Source organism: Colletes gigas, unplaced genomic scaffold (assembly GCF_013123115.1).
Source record: "Colletes gigas isolate AHSC1104 unplaced genomic scaffold, ASM1312311v1 Colletes_gigas_Sc00025, whole genome shotgun sequence".
Lineage (NCBI taxonomy): Eukaryota > Metazoa > Arthropoda > Insecta > Hymenoptera > Colletidae > Colletes > Colletes gigas.
Window position 1 is genome coordinate 95,386 of NW_025106654.1, and position 25,592 is coordinate 120,977.

At 42.1% G+C, this 25,592-nt stretch overlaps 1 protein-coding gene across 2 annotated transcripts in view; it reads left to right on the top strand.

Moving 5' to 3' along the window:
• Positions 1 to 25,592, top strand: part of LOC122401501 (paternally-expressed gene 3 protein-like) — a 268,898-nt gene that overhangs the window by 69,451 nt on the left and 173,855 nt on the right. For both annotated transcript variants that reach the window (XM_043403675.1, XM_043403674.1), the window contains exons 5-6: positions 4,626 to 4,749; positions 25,390 to 25,509. In XM_043403675.1, coding sequence (XP_043259610.1) covers positions 4,626 to 4,749; positions 25,390 to 25,509 — 244 coding nt within the window. The remainder of the gene's footprint in view (positions 1 to 4,625; positions 4,750 to 25,389; positions 25,510 to 25,592) is intronic.

Below are 25,592 nucleotides of genomic sequence, written 5' to 3' on the forward strand. Positions count from 1 at the left end.
CGGAATGAGAACTATCTAGAGAAAAGCAACTTGTAGGCAGAATGGGATTGGAAAAACCCATAGTTCAGCGGGCCCAGTCCTCTCGAACAGGGGGGTACGAAGCGCAAGGCGAAGGCTAACATGACCATATTTGGTCATGTACGAGCCCAAAAGAAGCCTGAGTGGGTGGGGCGGGAGAAAACATTAAAAAGGGATGTTTCGTCCGGAAAAAGGAGATTGAGTTGACAAAAGTTGCCGTAGCAAATCGTTATAGGTTGTATTAAGTTGTATCAAGTTAAGCGTGGAAATAATTCGAATAGTTTCTTTTAATTAGTTCCTAGCCATAAGCAATATTAAATAAACATCTTTTATATAAATCCCACACATATAACAGAACCAAATACAAGAAACACACCGTAACTTAACATATAACTTATAACTTTTCGTAATCGTTTCGTATCGTGCGTTCCTCGTTACAGACTTCGCAAAAAGATCTCGCTCGTCTCCCGGACGCGTGCTTATGTTCACCCGTTCTCGAACATTCATATCAATAACTCGTTACTATCGTACACACACTCATACGTCCAATCATGCAATCATTCACGATCGACACATTCATGTAATTCAATCATTCCAGAACATTCTTGACGTTACGCATTTAATCCCTGTCAGTTCCACATCCGGTGTCGTTTCCGGAATGTTCCTTACATTTGTAAACATACCGTCACTATGGCCATCGCACTCATACATTCAATTATTCAATCATTCAATGAGAGTCCACACATTCAGTTCACTCAGCTGTTCAATGCAATAGATACGAAGAACGCACGATACGAATTACTCTCGTCTCCTACATATCTGTTTTCTGCAATGAAAACAATCTCTCTAAACATAGGCGCGGGTTTATGTTTTTACAGAATCAGGTTATTCTTTTATGTTTGTATTAGAATGACTATAAAGGTTCCGTCTTCGTTTCTTTTAATAAAGAGGCGCGTATAGAAAACTTACCCCAGTGCATAAAATGTGCATTATGGGTTTATGAAAGTCGTGGTGTTCGAGGCGAGCGTAAAATCTATTATGGTCTGAACCGTGAGTTGTAGAATGAACATAAATACGTTATTCCTTCTTGGTAGGAGGTTTAATATATAATTATAATAGGTATTTCAGAGACGAAGTTTATATTTTCAATATTAGTTTGTGCAGAAATTAGTACGAAATATCAATGAAATTGTAAATTCTCAAAACAGAAGATTTATTTTCATACGACTTGGCAACTCTTCCAGGATTCTTTCACCTCCGTGCCGAATTACGAATGCACTTAGCGGGTTGGTGGCCGACTCGGATTCGGGGCCAACTAATCACAGCAACCTCATGAGAATATCGCGTGTATGTCGGTCGAAAATCAACAGCGGGAGAATGCATTCCGGGTAGATACAACAGGTGCATGCAGGTATCTTTACTTGCAGAGGCAGCGCGGTAAATGGGAAGTGGCATCCTAGTAATCCAATTGGACTGGATTTACGTTTCCCGTGCTTTCATTATGTTTGTACCAATAACGCGACGTCGGTGATCTTAGTTGCCGCGCAACGAATTCGCGGAGGACAGTGTGCACCGTGCGACCGCAACCATAAACGCGTCAATACGGTATCAATGCCGGCAGCCGTGTTTCCAGGCGCGAAACGCGGACGCTGTGGAAACATTTGCATGAAACTTTGATTCAAACTTGCTCTTTATGCATGAATGGAATTGATATTGGTGGAAACACGTAGATACGAATTAAACTTCTATCCTCGACGGGAATCATCGTCGCCCAGCCTCGTTGGTCGAATAAATCTGTTATTATTGTTGACATATTAACATCGCCGCGCAAAAGTTCGACTGCTAATTGGAGCGAGACTTATGCATTTTGTTATCATGTTCTGAAAGCACGGGGTCGCGTTATTTCAATATTAGTTCTCAGAATTGTGAATATTATTACAATATTTCCCAGTAGCGGTAGAATGTACGAGGAAGGCTTGGTTTTTTAAGGAATATTAAAGAGGTCGTACAGTCGGAATTTTTAACGTAAACAGTCTTTGTATGTTTTATTCTCTTTACTTTCGTCTTGCTTTTATATATTATTGTCTTGATCGACTTCGCGACGGTTCTCGTGAGTCCAATTTCGAGATTCTCTGCACCGTATCCAACCTTTCAGGATGCCCCGTTTTGGCCACCTGTGCACTGCGGCAGTAAAACATGTGGCACTTTCTGGGCAAGTACGGTATCAAGAATCTAAAAATAGGTTTGAAATAGCAAATGAAATGCGAACGAGACAGAATACCTACCCTCAATTATTATTACCCGGTTTAATCTTGGAAGAAATTGGCAAAGATCGTACAAAAATATACTGTTTTCGATATTTTCACGACAAAACTGTTAGAACAATTTGTCGCTCGTACGTGTCCAGATTTTCCAATTTTTCGTTTATTCTTCTAAAGCTCATCTTAAGCTCTGGAAAGCCTGAGCCACGCGCCGTTACGTTAAAGACTAAAGGTGATACAGCCCTTGAGTGTACCTATGTTGTCCATATTTATCTTTGTAGAATGACCTTACGGAGCAAGTATTTTAAGAATAATGATAGTTTCTCGTACGGCAGGAAAGGCATAGAACAAGAAAAGATTGATTTTCTTAATAATTTGTTAGATATATCAGTGTCGCTACTTTCGATTGTAACCATCATTATCTTTCGCCTTTTTATTATATCACAAGATTCTATACAATATATAATATCGAGAAACACGTATGTAGAAGTTGGTCAAAATACCATTGAAGCTAAAAGGGATGAATAAATATATCCATCGTTGTCATTAAAATACCCATCGCAACGAATTATTTTAACAACACGCTGGAAAGTCTCGTTGCAAGACGAATTTATCGCGAGATTCAATTTCGACGACGGAACGGACAATTTGGCCCAATCAAGGGATGCCAGCGAGTTAGGAGCATTCGGTGTAGGTGGAGGTGGCGTATCTCGTCGCATGTCACGAACCCTCGCGGTTCGTTTCGATCGGTCCGCCCCGTGCAGGGAGCTAATTTGTCAACGTGATCTCGTTACAAATAATTAAGACGAAACGCCGTTAAGTCCTAGCTCGGCGTGCCCGTGGAAGAAATACGACGTTCCAGTTGTAAGTCGCAAACGGCGTCGGCGTCGGCGTCGTCGTCGGCGGCATCTGCGAATAAAAGAGAATTGCTTTAATTACGGACCTGCCATTTGCAAACAGCCGTGCGCGTACTTTGATAGCCGTGCTTCGCAGCTCATTTCTGGAGAGCACCGGGTAGCACGAAGAGAGACCTTTCCAGAATTTATGTACACGCGTTACGTGCCCGTACCCCCGGGTACATAGCCATTACTAGTCCGCGCCGTTGCTTCCACGGCCCCGGCATTAATCCAATATATATCGCGCAAAGAATGGTTTCGACGAAGTAACTTTCAGTTACGTAAATTACCCCTCTGGGCTCGTATCTAATAATTGCATCCACTTGAACGCCGACGAGTACGCAGTTCGAGCCCAAACGACCCCTTTTCGTACTATATATTCACATTTGAGAGGTTGTTTCAGTCTGGAGGTCAATCTTTATGCGTCCTTTTCAATTAAAAAAATTACGCTTTCGAATCGAATAACGTTCCATGTATTTGAGAAGCATGCACAATTTTTTTCGCGCGAGAACATCAAAAATTGTTTCAATGGAGCCCTTCTCGTTGAATATTCAATCTATTTCTTGGTTTTCACAAATGTTTTTTTGTACCAAAATTTTGTTGCCATTCTATGGCCGTAACTTGTTTGATCCCTCAACGCAGCGTCCGTACTGATATTAATGAGCGTGTCATTGGAGCGGTCTCATCGCTTCGTGAGACATTGTTTCGAATTATATTCCGCGGTCGAGGAATAATCGCGTGTCCAGCGACGCGACACCGTCGAGTGTTATCAATCCTATTCATTTATTCATAGTGTTATTTAAGCGAAGTAAGATACTGTTTCCCTATCGATTGATATCCCGGCGCTCGCCATCGAGCCACATACCGATCCGCTAGTCCGTATGAGGATTAGAATTTAGATGGAACATTAACGGAACTGAACGTGCTCGAATCTCTCGCGCGCTAACGAGCACTTGTATATTATATTCACGTCTTGTATTGCATTAATCGCGTTAACGTGCATCGGTGATTTTAGAGAGAAACGGTCGACGATTTAACGCCCCGGATACATACGCAAGTTCCTGCAGTATAGTCAAGTATAAATTCTTGAAATCTAAAATCACGAGCACGCTGGAATTAATTTACAACACAATCGGAATGGTATACGTTCGAAAGATTGTAATTAAATCGTACGTCGAGAGGTGTTAATAAGTCGGTTCGTTTTCGAAGTGCACGACGTACAAGCGTACCCCAGAATCTTTTGAACGGCTGGGTAGCTACAGACGTTCACGAAGCAGAATTATATTCGAGATTTTATGGGACACAATAAGTTGAAATTGAGTTCCCGCGGAGCTTGATTACGCGCATTTGCATCTCTTTGTGTTTAATCTGTTCAATTATTCCGTAATGGGGCGGCGCTTCGCTTGGGATATCTTGTTACTAATATTTGGTGTTCTGATTTTCTTTTCAGGAGGGTCCCGGACAATGGGTCAGTCTCGATTCGGAGCTCGAAATGAAAGGTGCCGAAATCATCGGCACAAAAAAGCCAACCGGGCACACTCTTTTCATAGACTGCCGTTTGGAGCTTCCTTTCGGTAAGTCAGCAGAAAATTCTCCTTATTCGATGTAGACCAGTGGTGAAGCATGCCTGTCGTATGTAAGCGTACGTGCTCGCGAACGTATGTGTACCCGCATCGTAATGGTAAATGAATAGAAACGTTGTATCGGCGTTAAGAAAGAAACGCTATCGGTGCAACGCGATTTCGTAAAAATATATTCGAATAATAAAAGATATTAACAAAAGGAGATTGGTTCGATCGAGACGTTCGTCTTATGCGATCGGTACACGACCTCTGAACTTTCACAGTTCGAAATAGAAACCATTATTCGAACACAGCATGCGACTTTTCAAGAATAATCGATTCTACGCGGAGTTTAATGACAATGGACGACGTCATACTGGAAATCTTCACTAGTTCATTTTACTTCCACGATATGGATTCGTTATTTACCTTTTGGATCTTTTTAAGGCTTCCGTAAGAACGAATTCAGTCGACTTAAAGGAGCAAAATATTACTCGTAAATGCAGAGTTTCCAACGGAGGCGTGGAAGAACGTTAATACGATTTTGTTATTAACCGAGACTCAGTGTATCGAAGTAAACTTTGCCCGCTTAAATGGAAACTTTGATTGCTTTCGTACTTGAATTAAACGATTCAACTGTTATTTATACATTTTGGCCACTCCTCGCGACGCGATTGTTTTATTAATCGTTTCACTATCGCTGCATATTGAAGCGACGCTCGACAAAAATTGTCGGCACATAGAATCCATTTTAATCGGTGCCTATATTAATGTTCCAATTAAATAGTAGCCGACTTAAATTGAAGAATTAGTGAGGTTTCTGTTCGTTAATCTGTAAACTTGTCGACTTGCTTCGCTGTGACAATATTTTATCGAGGTCGTGTATATCTTTCCTTAAAGTCGATTATATAAGGTGTCTCGAAACGATGGAACAAGTTTACGCGGGTGAATTCCTTATTTCAAAGGAAATTGACGAGTCTTTTCACCGTTTTGCGATCCAAGACTGCGTTAAATGACTTCTATGGAATATGTAGAACATTTAAATTTTAACTAGTGCAGAATTTTTATATCATTCGATTCTATTCAGAGCAGTATCTGAAGAGCAACGTCTCAGATGGCAAGGTGCCGCACGACCCTTCCGTTTCCTTTAACATCAGCAGTTTCGTACGCTTCGATTCGTCCCATAATTTCGCGACAAAGAACGTCTCCAGCTCGTAAAATTGCCGCCCAGCTCGGTCACGATTACCGTTTCTATTCATTTATCTATTCCCCGAAGAGACTCCCAGTGAGAAGGTCATCATGGTGTACGCAATATGCGCCATGCTTTCCATTGCGACAGTTATGAACGGTGACGCTAAACAAGTAGATTGCTCTTTATTGCGTGAGACATCGTCGAGCGCGAAGCGATTGCCAAAAAGCATACCAGGAAGGAAGAACGTCGGCGCCGCGAACGATCGAAATCCGTTGGGCGTAATCGGTGGAAACAAACCGTGGCGCTAAATCGCCGGAAGAAAGAGGTAGACAGAGGTTAAACGAAGAAAATGGATATGCGATCCTACGAGGTGTTCGAGGCAGGAGGTTGGGTTTGCGTCGCGGCAGTTGAATCGCGAAAGGGTCGAGTGAAATTGCCTGGCAGTAACCAGGAGCACTCGTGTAATCGAGGCGATAATGAAATGCCAGCGGATCGTGCCATTGCCTGTGATCGACGTAGATCCCACTCGAGAAAAAATGAAGACAGAACGGATTCTGGCCCGCGCCGCTTCGTTCGAGCGGCTTGAACTTTTAATTGAGTACGTCTAGAAACTTATCGAGGCTTCGCGGCGTCCTCCGGTTCGTTCCCCCGTCGTATATATTCGCGGCGCGATGCTCAGTAACGTACGTACGCGCGTGCCTCGAGGATTATTCCGACGTCTGGGTGTTCTCGAACACGCGGAATGGAAAACTACGGGGCAAGTGGCTGGGCAGAGTCTCGAATCGGTTTCCGAACAAAGCAGAAAGGATCCGCGAAGTTTCCACCAACTTGCATTCCGTTTCTGTTTGTTGCAACACAATCGAAACCGGAGCGTACGGATCACGTACGATCGACTGAAAAATTAACGTGAATCGAAAGTGGGCTTGGCGTCGTGGACTTGTTAGTTAGCCTCGCTCTTTGCTGAGATGGGGGAAAAGGGTACTTTCGACTTTGCAAAACGAGCTCCTGCAACATTAAATTTACGATTGTCTGGAAATCGCGGGGTGCGACGTAACTTAATAGAGACTTCGTATTCTTTGATAATATTGTTTATATGTTTAAGATGAAATTTTGCTGAACCTGTAATACATTCTCAATACAGAGTAATTGTAGTAAAGTCAAGAAGGAAACGATGTTTTAGACTGGAGCAAGTATCTTGCATAAATTTTGTTGGAGAGATATTTCCTTTGAAGATTTTGCTCACTACTCATATTTTGCATAGCTACATTTTATAAAAATCTTAAAGATCAGCATAATGGCTGAGAATCATAAAAACGGTAAAAAAATAATTTGAGTAAGGTTTTATGTAGTCGCGTATAAATTATGCAGCACTTACTTACCTGAAACGATTTTTGTTAAAATCAATAACCACTTACCGTGTTTTCTCGCTCTACACGGTATCGAGAAGTAAAACAGTAATGCTTTTCTTCCAGGGAAAAGCATTCTCCAATCAACGGTGTACAGGTTCATTTAAAATCACTTTATTCTACTTGTTCTCGTTACGTTGCAACTTTCTTAATCCCGAACGATCGATGCTAAATGCAACGACTGACTTTCGTGCCAGAAAAGAATACCATCGCTATGAACGCCTATATAAAGACGTCAATCTGATTCGTTGATCAACCGTACGCATTGCAATGCAAGCGCCCCATGCATTATTTATAGAGTGCCTGAATAACTGTACAAATATGTAAATCCGGCTTCTCGTGGCTAAGAACGTAGCTTTAACTGATTTGGAGCAACAGATAAATGATATTTTTAAAAGGAACTGCAGAGCGGGAACGTAAACAATTTTGAAAAAAAGAGACCCAAACAACGTCGAAGGATGGACACTGGACAAAAAGGTTCCATTTCGTTGATGTCACGTCGAGAGGAATTTATTCGGAACGACGTCAATCGAGATTATTTTTCGTCTCGTTGTTTTCGATTCATTTTGTTTCTCTCATATTTTTCAAACTGTAGCAACAAGTTCGATTCGTTTTTTGCGACTTCTGCGTAAGTACGTGGCAAGTGAGCAACGACTTCCATCGAACTCTTTATTCTCGGGGGATGGATAGAGAAGGATTCGTCCGGTTCCCCGTTCCCGGAAGTGGCGTGCTTTCATCCATTCCCCGGTCACCGGCACATCAGCGATCCATTACTATCGATCCCTGGCTCTCTTTCGAAATAGGGTTAACGACATGTTGCGATTCGACCGCGTTTCTTCTTGGCCACTCGGATTTCTTAGATTCCGAGAACGCAAAAAATTGGTCTCCTTGCGGATCCCCTACGAGAAGATCCTCCATTTCAGATCGCAACACTCTGGGCACACTTCGAAGAACCTACTGTTATTATCGAGTCTCGATCGTTTATCGTCCCTTTGATTTTACGAATTTTTTAACTTTCAAAAAATTCAAAAAGCATTTTTTACGTTTCCCAATCTGGGTTCAAGCAAATTTGTCAATCGAGAATAAACAAAATATAATACTTTTTGAAAATGATTTGAATATCTAATTTCCGTATGGTAAAAATGCGCGACGCTTCGACGACCCGCGGAAACATTTTCATTTTTGGCCGGTCGATCGTCAAACTTTTTTCATATCCCGTCTTCGAATTTGCAATAACACGTAACGAAATAGAATTTAGCCGTCGACGGAGACGCGTCTCGAGGACCGATTCCGTAAATACCTGCGCACGGTGCGCGAAAACTGTGCTCCTCCGGCGAGCGTTTCCGTTCGAAAGAACGTCGGTTCGGCGAGCACAGTCGTCCCTTGGCGTAAAGGCGCAAATTATTTTACGCCACGCGATGCTCCACTTGACCGTGTTGCGAAATGAGAAAAACGAGGCCGTTTATAATAAACCTACCGGCAACGAAAGCTGACGTTTTGCCTACCACTCATCCTGTTTTTTTTCTTTCTCTTGTGATCCCTCGTTTTTTTCCCCCTCGCTTTCTCATTTCCCTCTTAGCGAGTGTTCCTTCGGTTTTCCGAACCGCGCGCCAACTAGTTTAATGGAATTTCGTTGAATACCGCGGCACTGTTCCCCGGCGTATTTCGTATACGTTTCATTGGCGTTTTCTACGCTAAAGCATGGTCCTCGGTTTGAATGCAAATTTTATCGTAAGCGTCCCGGAAGAAAAGTTTAAACCTCTTCCGTTCCGATTTATTTTCAAGTGACTGTACACCTATATACAATTCAGTTTCTACTCCGTTTTCTATAAAATCCAAGCACCCGGTAATGGGTCCTTTCAAAACTATTTTTCCTACTACTTCCTTTGCTTTCCACTAAATTGTAATATCACTGGGCAGTGATTACGCGGTTGAGTGATATTTCCAGACGGTTTCAAGAGAAAGGACCTCGATTTGCTATAATTGTAAACCAAGTTTCGATATTAATCCTTTTCTCAATGCTGTTATATCCTAACTTAAACAGTTACCTTGGACACTTGGACAGTCCAATCGCTATTCGCTTAGTCGAAGCATACAATCGCGTATCGAGGCATCGACGTTACTTCTACGGTTTTCCAACCGCGCTGGATAAGATCTCTTCTCGCGAAAGAACTGAGCGATACGTCTCTCCCCACTTCTTTCCTGTCTCTATCTTTTTCGTTTGTTTCCTTTTTCCCTCTCGTCTTTCCCTTTTCATTGCACTTGAACGTCCTCCCTCCGGAGAGGGAAGATCGACTTGGCCGCGTTTCTGTTCTCTTCCTCTCCGCCATCCTCGTCTTCCCGTCGTTTCGATGGCACAAAGAGGAGAGAAATAAGTATCAGAAAATAGATAGAGGGAAACTTGCGCGATACCATCGACGGCAGTCGAGAGTCTGTTTATCGTGGAAAGTATCGACATGTTCGGGAGACGCGTTCATGACGATGGAAAAAAGTAAGATGACTATCGGCTAAACGGAATGTTTAATCGCATCATCGGCGGCTGGGCTAAGATGGGCTCCGTGAGTGAAAAATTGCGAGCCACGCGATAGAGTTGCTCGTAGGAATTTTCATCAAACACGATAAAGAGATCGGAATCTTCGAAATGGCTCGGCGAATCGAAACTTCTGAACCCCGACTTTAAAACTTCCGCGTTTCGCGCGATATTGGGGGTCGTGTCGTTATCGCGATACGGTTTCCAGTCAATTTTATCGAGCGCTTTACGATTCCGATTTTATGACAAATAACGCCTTTTAATCGAAGGGGGAAACAAGGATAATTTAACCCTCGTGAAACCGACTCCGGGTCCATTTCGACCCGTAGAAATTATTTTAGAACGAAAAATTGACGTTACAATTTTTACTGAATGATAATAATAGAGAGTTAGGTGTTTGTGAATGTCAGAAAGTTAAAAAGTCAGGTTGAAGATATTGTGACACGGCGAGCACGAACAGAAAGAAAATTTCTATACCTCTGACCTCTTTCTACCTTCTTCTCGCGCGCTACGGAATTGTTATGTACGCAGAAGTTCGATGGAAATAACGCGAGTAGAAACGTTCGCTGCAAATTGAAAGTTTCGTTGTTTCGCTACATCTTCGGTTCTCTGTTTATTATTGACTCGTAGACTCCGCTTTTGTGCCGTCGTATACGAACGGTCGCATAAATTATGTACGTAACCGGTGCTTTCTAGCCTCGAACAAACAAACAAGTAACAGTTAACGTTTCGTAACACTCCACGGTGTCGTACTACCGTAATCGAAGAAAATAATTATGACCGATAGAACAATATTTTGGGCAGCTTTCAGTCGGTAGAACGAGATTAATAATATCACGTTTCACCAATCGGAAGCTTCCTTTAGTACGTACGTGAGATCGCAATTTAGAGCAAAGAAAATTGCTTCGAAGTATTTCGAAACAATAATCGAAAGGATCGCTTTTGGTAATCGCTTGCGCGCGATAGATCTCGAACGTTCGAGGGCTAAGAAATTAGGACATGATCGCGAATCGGATCATGCACGGCCGGATCTTCAGTCTGATCAGTCTCTGACCAATCAGGAAAGTGCGAACAACGAACGAGATGGAAAGCCCTGCTAACGAGTGAAACGGCAATGCAGTTGCGAGCAGCCCGGCCCATGTGTGGCTCAGGTACCCTCGTCAAGATCCTTGGTCCCGATCTTAGGACCGTCCTGATTTCAGGATCGTCCTTGATCCCGAGATCTTCGTTTCGCTTAATATCCTGGTTCTTTCTGACCAATGCATCTGACTTCCACGTCATGTGGATTTCTCGTCGATCGTGCGGACGCGATCGAAATGCGGAACACGCGAGGTCCGCGTCTCAGATTTTCCGCGAAACAGGATCACCGCGTTCGTAGTCCTCGGGGATCGTAGCTCCCCGGGGCGTTATCGTCGGAGTCAGATTTCCCGGGGATTTGGCTCGATAAAAGTTTTCGAAGCGAGTTCACGATCCACGAGAAATGGAATCCACGCTGTTTGTACGTAATTAGCGATTACATAAACCCCTTCTTGCTCGTCAGCCACTGCACCTGAGATTTCTACTACGATTCTAATTTCTACACCTTCTTTCTCTTTCTTCTATTCCCAAACTCTATTTCCCCCGCCCACCCCCTCTGTTCCTGCCAGCCTTTAATTCACCGTTTCAGATCGAGCGCCGCGTCGACGATTGGTCGGTTCGCCGGATATCGAAAACCGCTTTAGATAGTACCGGGTAGTGAGCGCCGAGGGAACCCATCATCGTTAATCACGAAAGTTGTGCATTACTTGTCGTCGAAGGGAAGAAGAAAATCGAGCGAGACGCTACGATTCGACGTTATTTATGCCAGACCGCGAAAGTATACCGCGCGACGCAAAAGCCGCGATTAATTTGAAGAAAATGTGAACGCGTTCAAAGCGCGAGCTTTCGAGGCGACGAAGTTCAACGACTGTGGAATTCACCTATCGAGGAGAGAAGGATCACACGAGCCCAAATTGATTCCAAATCAATGAGTATGTAATACAAATGCAATGTCTGACGGTGATTATTCCGTGTATAGAAACTTCCAAAGTAATATGGTTTCATATTTTATACTTATAACTGGAACATGGGTCTAACATTAAATCTGTAATTCAACTTCCTCTGTCAAATCGTCCATTAATTCATCGATAGAAGTGCATCATGTTGGGATCATCACAGAATTAAATTTCGATTCTGCATCACAGCGTACGGAGCGACGAAGAATTGTACGTTTTTGGGTATCGTCGCTGACGCTCGATCATGGCAGCATAGTCATCACCATTCCACAAATCGCAGATGTTGGCTATTTAGATTAGTCACTTGGTAAAAGTAGACTGACAATGAGTATCATAGACAGTCTACGCCTTTATCAGTAGCTAGCACATCGTCATACTAAGCTACGCCCATCTCCATAAGGAAAATAAATTTATTTAACAAATCTATTCTACGAAATCACCGAAAGCTAAATAACGCTTACCGATTGATTAATAAAAGAATCACCCATCGAAGTTGAATCGAAGGGAAAAGAAAGGATCGCCGTTTGCTGGAAGATCGCTCGAAAACGTGGACGATATCCGAATCTGTGAATTCACCAGCAGCAACAGAGGAAAGCTTTTACGCCAATGAGACGTGTGATCGAACAAAAGGCAAAAACATCGATCGAAGTTTCGCCGGAACATCCGAACGGATTTAATTACATTCAAGTAATTCCGCGACTCGACGCCAAGATTCCGGACGAAAAAAATGATCGAACAGCGAAAATTCCACGGGATTGTGGAAATTACATAAACACGGTGAACTTTTGGCACTTGGACCCGTCCAATCGACGAAGATGAGTTCCCTTCGGCGACAGGATTACATCGTGTTCGCCGACACAGTTTCCGTTGTTCTCGCGGCTTCGTCGTCGTTTCTCCATTTTTTATTCGCCCGCGAATTTCGGTCTCCCGGGCGTTCCTGGTTTCGCGTCTCCCTTCGGCCCCCCGTTTCATTAATTTAATTGTGCAGCCTCCTTTGAATTCTCTGCACACGCGTGTCGGGCACGCTGGCGGCTGGTTACGCTATCGAAACTCGTTTCGGCCGTTACCGGCGTACTTTGATACGATTTCACGCTTGATTAAACGACTTTAATTATGCTATCACCGATAGCTGCGTTAGCCAGAAAGCCCGGCCAGAGTTTTCAACCGCGAAAATCACTGGCCGTTGTAATATCGGTTGGCCCGATGCTCGTCGCTATTATTCCTTGTTAACCGCGATCACGGGGACGACATTTTGCCGCTTATCGTGTCCCTCCATGCGAACCGAACCGGTCGTCGAGCTCTCGGAAAAAGAGGACACATCGTAGAGTGAATTTCATTTTTACGTTAATAAACTTTTTGTTTACACCGCCGTATGGATTTGTTTCGTGTGGTAAACAAAATTATTTCCGCGCCATTAATGAATTTCTAATGTTTTCTATGAATTGAATTTGTTTCGAACTTTTTCGAAACGAAGTTTAAGCGCTAGTTATATTATTAACCGGTTGTTGAAGCATTTTTTCGAGAAACGGCACACGCCTTTACAGAAAAAAGACTCCAGGCATTATTCATGAGGTAGAATCACTGCTTCAGAAATGGAAATCTATGAATAAAACTGTACGGTCCCGACGCCAAATTCAAATTCAGTGGGAAGAAGAGTTTCTGAATTCATTAATGATTTATTTCGTTTTGGGGCAAGAGCTTGAAAAAGATTCCTTGTAGCTTCCGTGTCGACACCATATACCGGGGCGAAGCACTTAGGGCATGCCATCTGAATAATTGAATTACTTTTGGAGAAGGATATGAATGCTTGAAGCAAATCTTCCTTGGTTTCGAGGGGGACTAACTTAAACTGATGTCAGTAATAGTTCTATTTGAACAAGAACGAGTTCAGTGAACTATAATTACGAAGTCGTTCGAGATTAATTGAGGTTACGTAATATCTTGGTAAACGAATGTCTCAAAATTCATTAGTTCTAAACTCCTATTTTCTGAATTCATTATTTTATTGAAATTGGTGGAAATTAAACAAAATTTGTTTAAAATATTTCTGTCTGTCGCCAAAAGTAAATCGTTATTCATATGTGCTTCATTTTGCTTCTCTATTATCTAACAGAACCAATGTCTCTTAGTTTCTTCAATGATAATATTAAATATTAACAACCAACATCGACTGAGTAGAAATTATTTTCCACGCCGAACGGAGCAAATCTAAAGGGTCGTAAAAAATTTTAAAGTAAATTTTCACCGAGAACAGCAAAAGTCCCGGCGTACAGCGCCTGTTCGAACCGGAACCCATCTTTCCGAAGAAACGCCCGAGTGTCAATTTGCCGGGCGTGGAAAGCGACGAAACGTTCTCTGCTAACAGGCTCCCTTTTTGTCCCTGCTCCCTTAGCCTTTTCTGTCTATCTGTTTCTGTCTGTCTCTCTAACTCTGTCTTTTTATCGAACGTCGTCACGAGATCGTGACGCGTCGTTGTCACTCACTGCTTCGCGAAGAAACGGAACGGGCTCGCAACGTGCAAACAGACAGAGATCGACTCGCCGAGACTGCTCGGGCCGTTTTTGCTTCTTTTTAATCCTTCCACTCGGAACAGAAAGTTCGTTTAAAGCGTGCTCTGGTCGAGTGTAGCAACCGAACGTTGCGTGCCCTTTGAAAGAAGCACCGTGTTGTTGAGTGAAGCACGTAGTGAAAGAGAACATCATTTGATCCCTTTAGGAGTTTCTTATAGGGTAGTAATGAGTTGCGATGAGGCGAAAGGAAGAGACTCCTGCTCGAATATCGGCCAGTGAATCGACCCACGATTACGTCTTATTTTCGGTCGCGGTGAATAATCGATTGAAAGAGGTCGTTTCACCGCGGTGGTTGCGATTTTTTTTCTTTTTTTTTTTGTCTTCCTTTTATTGAACCATTCATTTACACCGCGATACCGTCAATGGAGTCGGGTCGAACGTTTAATTTTGACTTGGAACGGTGACATCGTTTTTTTTCTTTCCGTCCTCGGTGCGTGAAGTTACCGTAAGTGTTCGCGCTCTCGATCGTTTCGACGTAATTGCAAAACCGCGCGTACGGAACGTACGAAGAAACTCCGTTCAATTGGTCGATATTAACGTAGAATCGACCGAGGTAAAAAAAAAACTCTTGGAGTTTTTCCTCCCTTCAGGCATAATTTTGTTTGAGCACAAACTCACACTTTCGGCGCACCATAATCGCACGTGCACGCAGTGGCGCGGCGATAGCATAAGACGGGGGGAATATCGAGAAAAGTAAAAGAAAAAAAAGAAAAAAAAAGAAAAACAAGAATGTACGATACGAGTGTAATCATACATGGTCGCGGGAATTGTCATTCTGGCAAGAGAATCAAATCTCGATTTGATGCGGAACATCTTTTTCCGATGCTCAAAATGTGAAAGAGGGTACCTGCAGATGCATCGAGCTATGGCTGCGACACTGTAATCAGTTATCAATTTGTCCGTAGAAGTTTTATCCCCTTTTCTTCCGATTCTTTTCTTGTTCCTATGTTTGCTACACGACTATTCATGTACAGGGTGTACCATGAGACAACCGCCTCGATATTTTTGCTATTTTCAATAATAGGACAGAGTTCACGGACACGAATGTTGTATGGCTTTGAGGAGGACGTAATATGATTGCAATTATTTCTTTGGCCGTAATGGTGGAGAAACTTATAGAACAACTTCGTTTCTTTCAGTGTGTCTTCAAGGATCGTCACGAATATAAAAATTAAAATATTCAAATTAGAGTGTCCAATTTTCAATTTTTCGATGATCCATGAGTCTCTAAATCGTTTACTATTCGTTCGTCACAGATGCAACGAAACACGTTATGAGCGTTCTAATTTCCCATTGGTAGAATGTGATGCGCAGTCGACCAATCGGAAGTCGAACAGTACACAGCGCCATTCGTTGTATTCGTAGGCTAGTACGGAGAAGTTTGGGTGCACCAGGTGTTCACATAGTTCCATTCGATGTAAACAAGTTCTGTTTGCATCGAACGTATCGTGAAAAGAAAGAAACTATAGTATTTGGTAAAGAGAAATTTTGTACGAGTAAGTAAAACGCGAACTTAGAAGTCTCAGTGAGTATATTAATTATATTGCCAACATTACTAAACGTCCTCGTTTAAAGAAACGAAACTACCCTCTAAGTTTCCTCTACATTTCCATCCACAAAGAGTCTATTGCATAATATCGACCTCGAAGCTATATAACTTTTAAAAACAATTCCTCCTGTTACTTTAAACAACGAGAATATTCTGGTGGCCTGTTATTAGTGGGACACCAAGTATTACGATTTTCATCGACGTCGAAGCTCGAAGTAGTGGCACTGCGTCGCGCGAATTATTAGACGAGCTACGCCGAAAACTACTTTCGGCGACATCAGCTGATCGATGATGCGTTCTATTTTTAAGTATGGTTTAACCGATTTAATTAGAATGAAAAACCCTTAGCTAGACATTATTCACGCATGACCTAGCATCGTGAAGTGTGTATTTGTTCGTCCGTTCGATTCTTACGGTAAGGATGCCCGTAATAATTAAGGAGCATAAATGCATTTAAATGTCGGGACGAGTCCGTTTTCAGCCAGTCTCAAAATACGGCCGTTATTCTTCGACGAGCAAAGTTATTTTTGCGAGGATACGTCGGTCTCGTTATATCATCCGGTCCACGAACAATAGTGTACTATGGATGAAATGCAACCGATACATTATTTAAGACGAACGTACACGTTGCTTGAAACGAACAGTCCTGTCCCGACGGAAATAAGTAACAGCCTGCGCACAGTCAACCAGTTTGTACATCTATACGAACCCAGAAAATTAACTATACACAGTAATAAACATTTATTACGGAATATATATAACAAATATAGCACGTGAGAATGATGATAAAAAGTTCGTGTGAACTGTAGTCTGTTCTGATTCTCCCACTCGAATCGAGTCGAAAGCGTAATTAATTTTAACGTAATAAATGCCTCAGATTTTTCAATGGTCGAACATCTGTTCAATAGGAAAACTTTTACTTCTTATTTTACGTGTGTTGACCGCAGTAGCTTTCTCAGAACAGCAAATCCAGTCTCAAGTATCGTGTCACGTTTCTTATAAGTTACAAAACTTGGACGTCGCGCGGTCGAGCAATTGCAACATCGGTTGCTGCTGTTAACACACGCGTCCGAAATTTTGCGACACGAACCTGCAGTTTGTAATACCAAACTCGTTAAAAAAACCGACCTTCCAGTGTCTTTAAGGCGCATCAATATCTATCAAAAGGTTAAAAAAGCTTGGGATCCTAGTTAGAAATATTCTCCATAGGAATACACAACGACTCCTCGTGTAATTCAAATCGCGAAAAAGTAAATTAAAAATTTTTTAATAATAGTTCCAAACGTGCGGTAATATGGGTACCGTGTAAATGAAAGGGCCACGGGAGTCGTACGTTCTTTGAGTTATTTTGTTTTCGCGCACGGCCGACCTTTCTTCAGCGAGGTGCTCTAATTTTCCTTGTCGGCGACAAAGTTTTTGGTCGGCAAAAATAGATTAATTACACGCCTTTGGCCGGCCAGCGAGTCGCGCAGACAACCCGAACGGCCAAACCGGATGTGCCGGGATTAGAGGTAAAGGTGGCGGCGGGTGATTAGCGGAACGGAAACGACTTTTCAGGGATTTAAACTTTCCCCGTATCTCTGGTCGGTTGCGCGCGCATCGCATGCGGGCTGCCGTTTCTCTTTCGACTCGAAACACATTAATCCATCGCCAGGGAGTGGGGATGAAACAATATCGAGCGAAGGGCGAAAGGTCTAAATGCAACGACCCTGTTTTAAAAGTCAAACAGACGGTCCAGGTCGGGGAGTTTAATTAAGTTGATTAACTCGCGCTGCGTCCGCAACTTCTTGGCGATACTCGCCGCGGCTAAAGAATAATTCGCTGACTTCGAAACGCCCGCGATTCCGTGTTCGACGTTTCTCTAACGGTCTCTCGTGTTCGAAGGAAATTTTTCTTTACGAAAATTAAACGTTGCATCGACTAGTTTTAATACTAATGGCCCTCGGTACAGTTAAAGCAATTTTCGTTTCACCGCAGTGGTACGTATTTTTTAAAACCATAACACGCGGCATTAAAGTCGCAGGGAAACACGACGCTCTGCGGCCTGGGAGTTTGTCGCAGGTCAAGTCGTAACCCTCTGTTCACCCTCCAAAACGTTTCCTTACCCCTAGCGACTTCCCCTTAGCGCGCAAACAAATCCCTCGTTAGCGGTTACATGTAGTGGGTGAAAAACGTACGGTGTAACCATCGTATTTGCCGGGGTTCGGTTTTATAGTATACGTTTAGGGGTATAATAAAGTTTCACTTATAAAATACAGTGGGGAGACTGATAATAAAAGTAGGTGGTAATAAAATATGAGGTCCATGTAGCGTGATCAGCAATTAATACTATTATTAATATTAGGTACAAGTATACAGGGTGTTCGGCCACCCATGGGAAAAATTTTAATGGGAGATTCTAAAGACCAAAATAAGACGAATATCAAGGATACTAATTTGTTGATTAAGGTTTCGTTAAAAAGTTATAGAAACATTTCTGGCCACACAGTATATTTTCGGTAAAGAATTCTTTTCTTGAAAGTGCGTATGAATTCGAGGGTATATCTATTCACCAAAAATGACTATAATTGACCCTCTAGCTAAAAATAATTTTTTTAGAATGATTTGAAATTTTTTTTTCGCCGAAAAATTTCAGGGAAACATGTAAATGTATTGCAGACATTTTCGGTAAGGAATTTTTTTCCCGAAAGTGCGTACGATTTCGGTGCTATGTCTATTGACCAAAAATGATTATAATTGACCCCTGCAACCAAAAATAATTTTTCCAGAACGATTTAAAATTTTTTAATTTAATTTTTTGATAACTTTTTAACGAAGCCTCAATCAACAAATTGATATTCTTGATTTTCGTCGTATTTTGGCTTCTCGAATCTCCCATTAACATTTTTCCCGGGGGTGGCCGAACACCCTGCACATCTGACTTTCCTCGTAATTCCAATAATTTTATCAATCATTCGAGTTTCAATCTGATAATAATTTAGGAATACTGAGACACTGTATTCGGGGAAATCTCGTTTGAAAGTTCCTCGGATTCGCGTGCGATTGATTAGGACTCGGCTAATGCGTCTGACCATTATTCATTGTTTCCACTCGTGTTGGTGTATGTAAACATTGATGGCAGGATGATATCTCTTTTCCGTTGGGCTTACAACATTCCACATAGTTAGAGCCAGATAGAGCACGTAACGCCACACCGTCGTCAATATTTACAAACAGTAGCGCAAGTAGAAATAACGAGTAACGATCAGACACGCTGGTCGAGCTGTATTTGATCGCATGTCTAACCCACTAATTTCCTCGTTAACGAAGTCTGGTGCAAAGAAACTTTATTCTACATTTTGCATCTACTTTTGTTATTGTCAACTTTTACAAATAAATTACATAGAACGATTTGAAAACTCTGGAAAGATACAAAATAATATTCGCGAATATTTCAACTTCCATGAACAAAATTCGAACATTTTTGTGCAATCATAGAGCACAACAGGGATTCTACTGATTCAATAATTCGATCTTGGTAGTATATTCTTATTATAGATCGTGTTATCTACATTGTTGTCCTTCAAAAAACCGACAAGTTTCATTGCGTTTTCGATCGAGTTCGCGCGACGTTTAACAAGAGAATCTTAAATTCCGACCCGTTGCTCGAAAAGAACGTCACGCGCGACAATCGAGCCCGTGATCGGGGAAAGTTTCCGTACGATCCAACAATACTTCTTCCCCCGCGTGCTCGTTAGAAACAAAACCAACGACGGGAATCCACGCCAACGACAGTCGCGACAGGACGAGACAAAGACAAAAACGTAAAGTGAAACTCGCGGGCTAAGACGAAAGACAGTTTCAGTCGACAAAGACGCCTCCGGAGATGCTTCCTCTTTCCCATTGTCTCCCCCTTACGAAGTTTGTCAATATATCGACGGCCAGCTGTTACCGGTCCGACCATTACCGTCGCTGCTACTTACGTTGCATTTATATTTCGAGCGATCGATCGCTGGGAACGCGAGCGAGAAAGTTCAAAATACTCTGATCCCCGTCTCTCGAGGGCGGGGGAGGGGGGGGGGATGCTTCGAGCGCGGAGTCGGTAGGGGACTTTTTTTTTCTTTTCTTTACTTTAAAGAGACGTCCCAGTGCCAGGGTGGAGGACCTCGATGCACTCGGAGGCGGTGGGACGACGACGTCGTTGGCGGAGTAGGAGGGGAGGGGGGTTGGCTCGGTGAAACCCTTGCCAAACAGGGACTGGGAAGGTCTCAAAGAAAAGAACTACTCGCGATGCCGAGACGCTCTCCTGCCAGGGCTTGACCCTTTTTTTAATTGCATCCAGACCAAAGTTAGAAACAGCGAACGGTGCCTTCCTCGAGTGAAGACGAGAAAGAATAAGCTAAATACACCCGGGGAGGGACGACCGACCGACCGTTGTCGTTTGCTGGACGGAATTACACGTTTGGAGGGGACCGCGGATTTGTACGTGTCTCCGGGTGGCCCGAGGGCGCTGGAAAGGGTTGGAACGCAAAATATGTGGGTCAGGGTCGCCGCTCGAGACCATTGAGTTCATTTCCTTCTCTCTCTCTTCCTGCTTACTTCAAATCCGAGTTTAATGGGCTCGTGGCGGCGTATTACGCTTCTGATATTATTACGAGAGATTTTTGTCGAGAACGGGGGAATTAGGACTACCCAGACACGGGGGGGCCTCCCTTCGGTTCGAGAAGGGCTTCACCGGCGTTGGTCCTTAATGATCGTTAACAGTTCGTTTGCTTAATCGCGTTCGAGGGCAAGCTGCTGTAATTATTTTCCAGGATTATTGAAACGCATTAACTGTTGAGCGTTAACAAGATTTTCTCGCCGGTGCTCGAGCGTATTAGCGTTTCTTTAAATTTGGAAGGATATTATTCGCTTGTAGAGTTTTGTGACTTATTCGAAACCGTATTATTTAAATTTTCCTTATTACTTGTTTATCTTATGAAATCAGAAAGTAAAAATCTAACGAAGCACTGTATCCAATCAATATCCATAAAGTTATATTTTTAGATACACTCGTTTAAAATTCATCGACAAGGGAAAAGTATTTTTTCTTGTTAAATTTAGCGTCGTGTAAATTGTATGTACAATTCTACATAGAAGGATCGATCTTGCGTGCTACAAAGTCATCAACATGTTGTGTGTTATTTTTATTTTAGGCTACGATTACAATATTTGAATAAATCTACGGACTTGACTCAATATGAATCGAACACTTTCGAAAATATATTATTCAGTACCCAAGTTTCGTATGAAAATAACGTTTAAATATGTTTGCGATGGAAAAATTAATCGTTTGCTTAATCGTGTACGAAGGTAAGCTACTGTAATTATTCTGCTAGATAATTGAGATGCATTAATTTTTTGAGTATGGTCACGGCTTTCTTGTTGATAGTAGAATTATATTAGCGAATGTGTTTTAAGATTTTTACAAATATTGCTTGAGAATAAATTTTTATTTTGGCAGCAATTTGTGCGAATAAAACGAAGTTATCAAATTAAAATTTTTTCAGTACCTTTATAGTTTTACAATTAACATTGTTACATGCAACTGATTTTATACACAAGTGATACACATATGACATTTACATAAATATTACAAACATATACAAATTTGTTTGATACGATTACGCTGTTCTCTCCTTTTAAAGTTTAATCTCGTAACATATACTCGACTTTTTCATATTTTTCTTGGATCATGCCTCTCTGTAGCATCGATCGAGAAATTTGCAATTTTGTGATTATCGCGACCCGGTACTTTCTGGATAATAATTTTCTCGAACGTGTGAGTAATAATTCTTCGAATGACACACGAGACGGAATGCCGACAATAAAGGTAACACTCGCGTGACTTAGATGCATTTGAATGCACGATATACATGCACGATACGTTTCTACGAAAGAAGTTACATTTACTGAGTAAAGTATTAATAAATACGCGCGAATCCATTTACGCGCATCCGACGAGAAAAATGTGGGCAGAGATACCAGGAAACAGATCGAGACGAATATCTGATCAACGAAAAAGTCTGAGGCTCAACGAAAGAATCAGAACACTTTACAGTATCACACGAACAAATCAAAGTTGTTCCTATTGACTCGAATGAAAAATTCTTGCGTGCTGTATCGCTATAACGTCCTACAAACTAATTCATTATTAATTACACCTCTGCTTTTCAGAATCCTATCTATTCTTATCTCATTCGTCATTTTATCGCAACATTTTTCCAAACGTTCCTTTATCAAGCTTCTTGGTTCATAGTAATCGATAGGAAGAGTACGCGATCGATGATCTGCCGCCAGATTGTCTAGAAAACCAGCCTGAATAAATTTTGCATAGGATTTTTTCTAAACGCTCGAATTCTGTGCCAAAGAAAACAATAAACAAAGTGGGTCAGTCACGGAAATAATCCGAATCTGTATCCTTAATCGTGGCGTTAAAACTTTCACGACATGGAAATCAGATTGCGCTATTTTATAATGAAACAAATAGGCGGGACAAAAGATTGGAATTATTTCTCATTTATTTTTAACGGTGCTTCTAGTTCTTTTCTCGGCGCGAGCGTGGTTTATTTAACATTTATCGCGACGAATTGGGGCTTGAACCTAATCCCGTCTTGAGGTTGCGATACTCGGTCCAGATTGCTGAAGCAACCAGCAATAAGGCTGCATCAATGTACTCTCCACACGAGCTGCGCATATTTCGTTTTCACCGATATCGAGTTCCACGCATAATTTTTGTCGATAGCGTGAATGATTAATGGGCACGACCGCGTACACTATCGACCATAAGTTTCAAAACAACCTCCATTGTTACAAGAGTGTAGAATATTGAGAAAAAACTTCGTACTTGCACTTCAAACGAGTATGATTTATGAAACGTGTTTCACGCCGCCATTAAATTCTTCAAAGGTGCCATCGACCTGCGTCGAAAGTAGAATTTTATGTGAACTTTGGAATTTGAAAATATAATTAAAATATTTGCTCGTAAGGTGTGCCGTCGGTTATACGCGTTAAAGTCGGTTATTTCCATAATGCGGAAAAATTGTTAAAATGATATATATGCTGGTAATTGTGTAGATAAAAACAGAGCAGAGACATAATTTGCTGACTAAGCTTCGCTGAAGAACCAGCAAACCTGGAACGAAATTTTTATACCGTAAATTGGTGTATCTTTCTGGATGGCTGGATGCAGCTGAATAAATAATGAATGATAACTGTTTATTATTTTAGCAGAGTTTGTTCGGCCAACTTAACGGTTATTATTATTTTCAATACCAAGTTTCAAAAAGAAGTTAAAATGAGTATTAAATTAATTATTAAAAATATTAATTGCTGAAATTTAAGAGAAACGAGAATAATTATCTTGAAACAAATAAATTATTTTAATCGAATTAAAGAATTTGTGGTTAACTTGCAAAGCAATTGAATGTCTCAATACGAAAATGTCATTCGCAAATGGTGTAAAATTTCCTCGATAAACTTTTCAGGGATTGTTTTCATTGGACCTCCAATGAAGCACATTATGCAATAGAGAGGTAATGGAATTTCGGTTTCAACATTACAATGCAATTATGTACTTTCCGCGTAATTCGTTACAGTGTTCAGTGAAATGAACGAAGTTTGATGAATTTTATTATCGATTCTACAAAATTATTCAATCAACGTTAAAACGATTTAACCAAATGTAGTCAGAAATAGTGATGTATAATTCTTGCAATTAAACATTATGAGACATATGATCGACGCAGATAAATTTATATTCCTTATAATATCCGCAAGCTCCGCTATCTAATCGTATAATCGAAAAATCAGATCTTCTATCAAACTTTGTTCGCTTTCTCGTGTGAATTTTTGAAAAGGAACGTATCCATGCTTAAAAGTTGCACTAAACGAGGAAACGGATAAAATTAGAAAAGTTGAACTCTGACCAACTTCGATGGCCCACTTTTACGCAAAGAAAAAGACCGAGAAAGAACGGGTCAATGTACCAGAAATGCAAATTATTTAAGGGGCGGTTTTAATATCATAGAGTACATACAATAATAGTATAAAATAACGCGCTGTAATTCTTATATGAACAAGTCTACGAGCCTGAATATAGTGTTCACGTTCGAAACCTACATCGAACGAAAACAATGCATAAATTCAGATGGTAAAATTTTACACGAAACAAAAACAGAAAATTAATTGCTCAGATATTTTAAACGACAGAGGAGCGTTGGCGAACTTATGATCGGTACGCGTACGTAGTTTCCATTTAGGGCTTAAGTTGCTAGTTTTGCTTCCGCCCCCGCGCGAATATCGAGTTAGAAGTAGCTGCTCGAAGTTCTGGCGGGCCAAGTTGCCCCCTCGAAACGGCAAGACGAACGCTCGCGAGACAGGATATCGATGCACCGTTCGCGAAAGCGATTCGCCATAGACGCAGCGAACGTCGCGCGCGTTTCCTGTTTCTTAAGCTCCAACGGCGAGAGGGTTTTCGACACACGTCGACGGGGGTTGCGTAATAAATCGTTGTTAAGCTCTCGCGTATATCCACCCACTTGGCGTTACGAGGAAATCTCTAAAGGACGACGGGGGCTACGGTTCGTTCGGCTACGATATTAATAAACCGCCGAAGCGAGCGGGACCGCAGGTCAATTTACGCGGCTTAGAAACGCGGCCTGTGTAGCGTCATATAATTATGGTTCAGGATAAATTAGACATCGGTGGCGCGCGGTAATCGTGGACGAACTTTTCGGAATGCCAAGGGTCTCGGGACTTATCGCGCGCGCTAATTAAACTGCTAATCGCTGCAAAGTGGCCACCGGTTATTCGAATTTATTGCGGGCGCTTTGGTAATTCTCTCGTTCGGGAAGCACACGGTCCGAGCGTTCGTTATTTTAACAGTCAAAGATAGCTGAAATTTCCGAACGAGCGACAGAATTTTTCGTGTTCGTCGGAGATCTTGAACAGCGAAGCGCAATCAAGGGATGATTAATAGATCCGCGACACGCTTTGACCCGTCCAACCTCCAAGCAACGTGTACGATGTTGAATCGCGGTCGCGTAATGCATAAAGAACGCGCGACACGAGTTCCCTTTTAAGACGGAGCGTATTGCTTGATTCGCGCCCATCGGAGGCGTGAAAAAAAAAACTCCGACGGCGTTCCTGCCCGTAAGCTCGTTAGAGAGTCTAGCTCCGAGAGGCGCCGGTTTTTTTAATTTTCGTTCGAGCGTCCGCGGAAACGCGAAAGAGAAACGATTCGAAGAGAAACGAGAGAAAATTGTGAACGTAATCGACGCAGATTAGAGACAGTAGAGATCGTCGAGAAGACGCGATTAACAATATCCCCACCCATGTCTATCTTTCCGAAAGACCCCGAGAACACGGAGGCGGCCGATCTGCAGAGGAAGCTGGAAATGCTGAACAACATGATGGACCAGGAAGCACGAGCCGAACAGGCACGACGACAGATATTGTACAATATAGGCCACTGTAAGTACTCGCCAAGTTACAGTCTAAGTGGCTGCTGTTTTATTCGAATACTCTCTAACACGAGAGGAATGTCCCCGATCAAT